Below are 6,720 nucleotides of genomic sequence, written 5' to 3'. Positions count from 1 at the left end.
CCTTCATATCTTATTGATTTTTAATCAGATGCCAAAAGAGAGCAAAACCTCCCCCTCATACACAGGTTTTCCACAAATATTTTAGTTTTTGCAATAGAAATCTGGTGCGCTCATTCAGAAACAGCTACGTTTAGTCACTTAGCATGCAGGCCGATATTCTTTCAAATGGCATGCTTGTCTAAATTGGCATCGTGCCCATGTGCTGAACATGCCCATCAAACGAGTTCCACTCCAGCGGTCTGGCACATGCATGCTTGTCACGTTCAGTGGCAGCCACACAACAAAGCTCGCTGGAAAGACAATTCATTTCCCCGTCCGTCGTTCCACAGATGTTTGCTTTAATTCCTTCCTGATTGGGAGACTTTGGTAGCTGCTCCATCAATCAACGAAGAAAAAGCAAACACAAGCAAAGTGAAAAATCTCTTTTGATCAGAACCTTCAGACGGGAGAGGACACTGACTTGTGTTCAGGGTTCTTTTTTCTTTTTTTTTTTTAAAAAGAGGGAAAAGTCAGACTCTTTAAAATGCACTCGCACGCACCGAATAGGGGCACTTTTTAGGATCTTCTGATTCCAGGAAATCATTACTCACCTCATGAGTTTCTGCTCTTTTCTGCAGAGCCCGCAGTGTGTTAATCAGTGCTAGACGTGGTGGTTAACATATCTCCCTGTTGTAAAAAATAATTAACACAGAGCAGTGGGGACTGATAATGTTCAAACTGGATTGAAACAGTTGTAAGATTGGGGCTTTGCCGCTGTTAAATGATTACTTTGATGCAGGCGCAGGTGTTAGTCAGCTGCATGTGTGGCTGTGCTGCAAACTGTGAGACACAAACAACAACTATTAAAGAGGGGGATTAATCTCACAGTAATTGCTTCATGTAAAGCACCTCTGAACAAGGCTTTAAGAGCAATTATGAGCAATCATATTAGTAGTTACAACTGCAAGGAGGTAATAACATCCTCGGTGTGGAACTGCAATCACCACATGGCTCAGAGACGCAGGAAACAATAATCTATTGATGAATGATGTCACTTTTGAGCTGAGCACACACACAGACAAACTTTGATTCCTCATATGAACGTTGCGTTTTTTCTTTATATATATATATATATATATATATATATATATATATATATATATATATATATATATATATATATATATATATATATATATATATATATATATATACGTACGAGCTGAGCCTGTTCTGTTGATTGAGGAGTTTGCATGTTCTGTAGCATCATCAGCTCGTCCTCTTCAAATCCCAGCATTGATATTCACTGAGCGACGTGTGATGACAAAACCCTTTAAACATCTTTTTATCCCCCAATTCCAGACTTATCTCCTATCTTTGCATCGTCAGGCTTTGAGGGGATCACGACACAATCCTGCAAGCGTATATTATACCTCCATTTTCTTCTTGCTGCTAAGAGGGAAGATGTTGTGTTAAAAGGCAAAGGATAGATGTTGACCATTAGCACTGTGGCCGAGGATGCTGCTAAAATGTGCAGACTACTTTCTTTTTTACTGTAAAGGGACAGAAAATGTCAAGTTGCGTAAAGTTGCATCAGAGTTTTAGTTTAAGTTTGACTGCTAATGTCTCATGAAGAACATATAGTTGCAATAATGGATTTAATAAGTATGTTGGCAAAATAACTCATTTAAAAATCAACCATAAAAGAAGAAGAAAAATAAATGTTTTATCAAATGTAACAGAAAAGAAAATGTACAAGAGAACTGTCAGAAATGCAAAACAAAGAGGTCATCCATTCACTGTTTATGCCCGTTTACCCTTACAGGGTCACAAGAGGTCATGGTACAAGAGGCAGGGTACACCCTAGACAGGTCACCAAAAACAAAAAATATTAAAAGATGTTGTAGCAAAATGTAGAACTGGACAAAACCAAAAGAAACAGTAACAAAAGTTGCCAAAAATACTAAGCAAAAATTTTGGCTGAAGGCAGCAAAAGCAAACAAAGTGATTCAATTAGCAAAAGCAAGACATCTAAAACCTAAAACGTCAAAAGTTTTTTTCTGCAAATTGTGAAAAACAAAACTATTCTCTCTTCCTGAAACAGAACAGGAGAAATACAGCAGAAGCAAAGAAGATAGAAACTCAGGCTTAATAAAACAAAAACAAAAAAAAAGCAGAATATGTGAATGATAACTCATATGCAATCAGTGTGTTATAAAACAAAACTTTTTTAACTCAGTACAGCAAAACAAAAATATGGAAGCTGGTTGGTAATAAAAGAACAAATCATCAAAAAGTAAAAAAAACACAGAAAATTAAAAAAGGTACTTAGCAACACAAAACAACAAATTCAAGTAAACAAAAAACAAAAAAAAAACGAACAATGTATCTTTATTTTAAAACAAAACATTTTCAAAGAATTTAAAGCATCTATTTTAAACAAATCAAAAACTGTACTAGAAAAAAGTTCAAACAGTCTAAAAGAAACGACAGTAAAATTAAGAAAATAAAGTTAGCAAAAAAATATATATACAATAGAGGAAACTCATCTTGAAAAAGACAAAACTTTAGATGATGTCACCAAAAATCACATAAATACAGTAACAACAGTACAATTAAGTCTGCAAAAACAAAATTAACACAAAGTGAAACTCCCATCAAAAACTAAATTTCTGTAAAATTAAATTATATATTGTTGAGTTTGTGTCTTTAATGTTTTGGGGGGGTTGCAATATTTCTGAAACATTCCCTGATAAAGTCACGTTTTCTGAAAAATTGTCAGTGAAAATGTTTTATACTTTCTGTTCTCAAATAGTTTAAATGTTGCTGCTGTATTTTGTTGAAAAAAAAAAAAAAACCTTCTGAAGCTTTTGTTCCACTTTGATTTTCTCTCTGTTTTCATAGTGTAGCGCTGTTGGTTTTTCTTGTTGCAGTTTGTCCAAAGTCTGTCCAGACTTTTCCTGAAACGCTGCCAGCTGCCCGGCGAGGACACACAAACGAACACCTTGTACAGTTACTGCCGTCTGCTTGGGTGTTTTGACAAATCTACGCGACAAGCAACTCCAGCGGTAAAAGATATATGTATAGAAACTGATTTCATTATGTAGCGTATAGAGCGACAGCTCCCGAAGAGAAAAACAAATCAAAATCGAAATCACGTGTATAAGGAAGTGTTTTGTTTGCATGCCAGCGCAGACAGTGATTAAAAGTGATGCATTAACTTCCTGGTTTGTTGTTTACCTCCCAGCAGCTACAGTAGCAGCAAACCTTTGACCTCTCGCAAAGGGGTCAGATAACTTCTGTGACTTTTTCTACAGCTTGTCCCCCTTACCTTCAGATGTCCCCAGATGTCCAACATCACCTCATGGATTATTGTGATATTTAGAGACAAGGAGATGAAATTATAGGCTGTTTGTCAGCCCTCACTCACTCGGCTCCCCATCTCCCCAAACCCATCATCCGTGGCAAAAGATCCGCTTGCTGCCTCGTGTCACTCCATCTCGCCGTCACCTTGGCAACTGCTGCCGAGGTGAACCGCCATCTGGGATAGCCGACCTCATCCGCTGGCTGATTTCCACAGAGCTGCAGTCCACAGCGCTGCCACGCCGGCTGGTCTGATGTGCGGTTTATCACCCGACGAACGGGCTCATTAACTGATCCGTGATCAGTTCAGCCACTCTTGATGGGGTCAGAGGGGCTCTAACAGAAACATGAGGCAAATTATTCAGATTTGTGCTCAGTGTGAGAGCAAACCCATTTGTTTTAACAAATTTGGGGTGCTGATCTTCCTTAGATCCTCTGTTTCCTACGTCAGTCTTCCTCTGTAAACGAGGAGTCCTAAAAAAAAGGCCCTTCGTTGCCTCTTTTTCTAACCCACAAAACCAGCAGATGATTTTAAATAAAATGACTTTATGTTGATTTTCCTGCACCTACGTGAAAATATCTGTAGGTTACCCCACAATATCAAAACGTATAAACCAATAAAGGCTTTTTTTAGGCCTTAAAACGGCCACAAAAATCACAGATCACGTCTTAGTTGATCAAAACCAAAGCCAAGATGACGCTGATGAGATGTGAGCATGTGAACGTAAGAACAAAATGATGATCATCTCATGTATTAACATGGTTTTATGTCAAATTTATTAAATTATTGGTCTTCCATGAAAATAGACACATAGGGAAAAATAAATAGACTGAATCTTTACACAGGAACACACAGCAGACCTTACATACAGTTTTGGGAATTTGTGCTAAATTCTTACTGGATAAAAGGAGTGTTCATCTACACTTTTTTTTTTTTTTTGCCATTTTTGTGTCACAACTTAATTCCACTTATGCACAACACAAAATATGAACGGGAGGTGATTAAATTATTATTGCTGGCTTACAAAAACTATTCATGGACAAAGTGAATGAAACACATGTCTTTCTTTCAGGTCTAACAGGATGGAGTGGAATTCTGCAGAATCACAAAGAAAACTTGTATTTTGTACAATTTAGGAAAAAATGTTTTACTTTTTGTCTTCATATTTACCTAACTTTGTATTTAAAGTACTTTATTCTTGCTTTTGTGCAGATTCTAGATCAGCGTTAATGTTTTTGTCCCAGAGACAGTATTACAGATAAATACCAAACAAACACAAAAGTAGACTCCTTCTCTTTTTTCTCTTTTTCTCGCTTCTGGAATTAACACATACAGAAAAACACTAAAACTGCGGATGGATTTATGATATATATATAAAAAATTCCTCAGAAATTCTGGTGAGTCAGGAAACATTTCCCCTCCGTCTTTGCTCTCAGTTTCTTGCCTGGACAGTTTGTCCTGGCTGTTTTCACGTGTCGCTGTACATCCTCTTGCACTCTATGGAAGGGGACGGCGTGTCCGGACCGATGCTCCCAACCTGAGAATACGCGTCCTCCGGGGTGCGCGGCAGTCCAGGCGGCGTCATGCGCTTCTCCTTCTGCCTGCGGTTGCAGAACCAGACCCGGACCACCTCCTTCTCCAGCTGCAGCGTGTCCGCCAGGGAGTTGATCTCCTGCGCGGACGGCTTGGGACACTTGAGGAAATGGCTCTCCAGCGCGCCTTTTACGCTCACCTCGATGGACGTGCGCTTCTTCCTCTTCCTCCCCTGCGTGGCGATCTTGTCGATGCTGGTCGGGCTCCCGGTCGTGGAGTCGGCCTCCTCCAGCCATTTGTTGAGCAGAGGCTTCAGTTTGCACATGTTTTTGAAGCTCAGCTGGAGCGCCTCGAACCTGCAGATGGTGGTCTGGGAGAACACGTTGCCGTACAGCGTCCCCAAGGCTAAGCCCACGTCCGCCTGGGTGAAGCCCAGCTTGATCCGACGTTGCTTGAACTGTTTGGCGAAATGCTCCAAGTCGTCCGACGTCGGCGTGTCCTCGTCGGACTGCGGGTCGTGGCCCATTCCGTGGTGCTGGTGATGGTGCGTGTGGTGGTTGTGGCTCTGGTGGTGATGGTGGTGGTGGTGGTCCAGCTCAGGGGAGTCCCCGCGCAGCAGCCCCGAGTGAGCGAGGCTCTGCCCGGTGTGAGAGCTCAGCATCCCGTTGACTGTAAATCCTGGCGGCTGGGAGTAAACCAGAGACTGTTGCTGCTGTTGCTGTTGCTGCTGCTGCCCCTCGCTGATGCTGCTGATGTGCGCCGCGGAGCTTCCTCCCCAGCTTCCCGCGTGCGTCTGATGAGCTCCCAGATGCGGGGACCTGTGGTGCAGAGCGGAGCCCGAGTGCAGGTCATCCCTGTTCCGCTTCACCTCCTGCGGCTGGGAGCTGGGGGGCCACGGGGAGCCAGTCTCCGCTGCTGCAGCGGCCGCGGCCGCCGCCGCCGCCGCGGCCGCTGCGTGAGGCAACGATGTCACCCACTGGTGGGCATGGCTCAGCATGTGTCCACCGTTGCTCGCCACCATGGCTCCATGCATGAAGTCTGCACTCTGCACCATCTTAACAGATGGGTCCCCTCTGTATCCGCCGGACACCGTGGTCACGGCGGTGGTGCCCGGCTGCATTCCAGCACCTCTCCGGTCAGAGTGCACGATGGGACCGGATAAAATCCTGCTGCTGGCCAAATACGGGCTGGAGGTGGCTGCTGCCATCCCCCAAGGCATAAATCTGCAGATGTGTCTCACCTTTAGGTTTGGTTTTACTTTGCTTTAATCCATAAAAAAATATATATACTCTAATAAGTCTTGGCACTATAAAAAAAGAAGCACCAAACACTCCAGAGACAGTTTGACGAAAAAAAGAAGAAGAAGAAAAACTGTTCAGCTTTTCATAAAGTTTACTTCCCTGTGTATTCCCGAGAGTTTGATAACTTTCTTGAGTCCCAGAATCCACGCAGGGCGTAATCCACTGTGCAGGTGATGAGAAGACAGAGAGAGAGAGAGAGAGAGAGAGAGGAGAGAGAGAGAGAGAGAGAGAGAGAAACTCTCTCTTTGATCCGTTCCAAGCAGACGATCTTTTATCATGAGATTAAATAACCTTGAAGTGATATAAATTAAAACTGTAGAACTGAAATTGTTTCCCACCCTCCTTTTGAATCTGCGCGATCTGGTGCGTCTTCTATCAGGATCCACGGAGACGGATTGTGAGTTTACGCTGTGCCAAGGCTGCGTTTTGCTCCCACCATCTCCGCCCAATTACAACAGCAGGGCTGCGCAGAGCCCCCCCGCTGATTGGACGCTCTGCTGAAAGAGAAGTTTGTGTGTTTATATGGTCGGTGCTCGGAGTTCC

At 42.7% G+C, this 6,720-nt stretch overlaps 1 protein-coding gene across 1 annotated transcript; it reads right to left on the bottom strand.

Annotated features, from left to right (window-relative positions):
* Positions 1–4,096: 4,096 nt before the first annotated feature.
* Positions 4,097–6,400, bottom strand: pou3f3a (POU class 3 homeobox 3a). The gene has a single exon (XM_014992203.2). The coding sequence runs from the start codon at positions 6,093–6,095 to the stop codon at positions 4,812–4,814; it is 1,284 nt and encodes a 427-aa protein (XP_014847689.1). The 5' UTR covers positions 6,096–6,400; the 3' UTR covers positions 4,097–4,811.
* Positions 6,401–6,720: the final 320 nt, after the last annotated feature.

This window comes from Poecilia mexicana, unplaced genomic scaffold, assembly GCF_051168715.1.
Source record: "Poecilia mexicana isolate PSO_F unplaced genomic scaffold, ASM5116871v1 scaffold_2, whole genome shotgun sequence".
In the NCBI taxonomy this organism is placed as follows: Eukaryota; Metazoa; Chordata; class Actinopteri; order Cyprinodontiformes; family Poeciliidae; genus Poecilia; species Poecilia mexicana.
Note: the sequence above shows the minus strand (reverse complement) of the source record. Positions and strands in the feature narration are given on the sequence as shown.

What these genes read in the sequence shown, in the direction of transcription:
- pou3f3a (XM_014992203.2), bottom strand. Translation starts at nt 6,095, where the DNA reads ATGCCTTGGGGGATGGCAGCAGCCACCTCCAGCCCGTATTTGGCCAGC.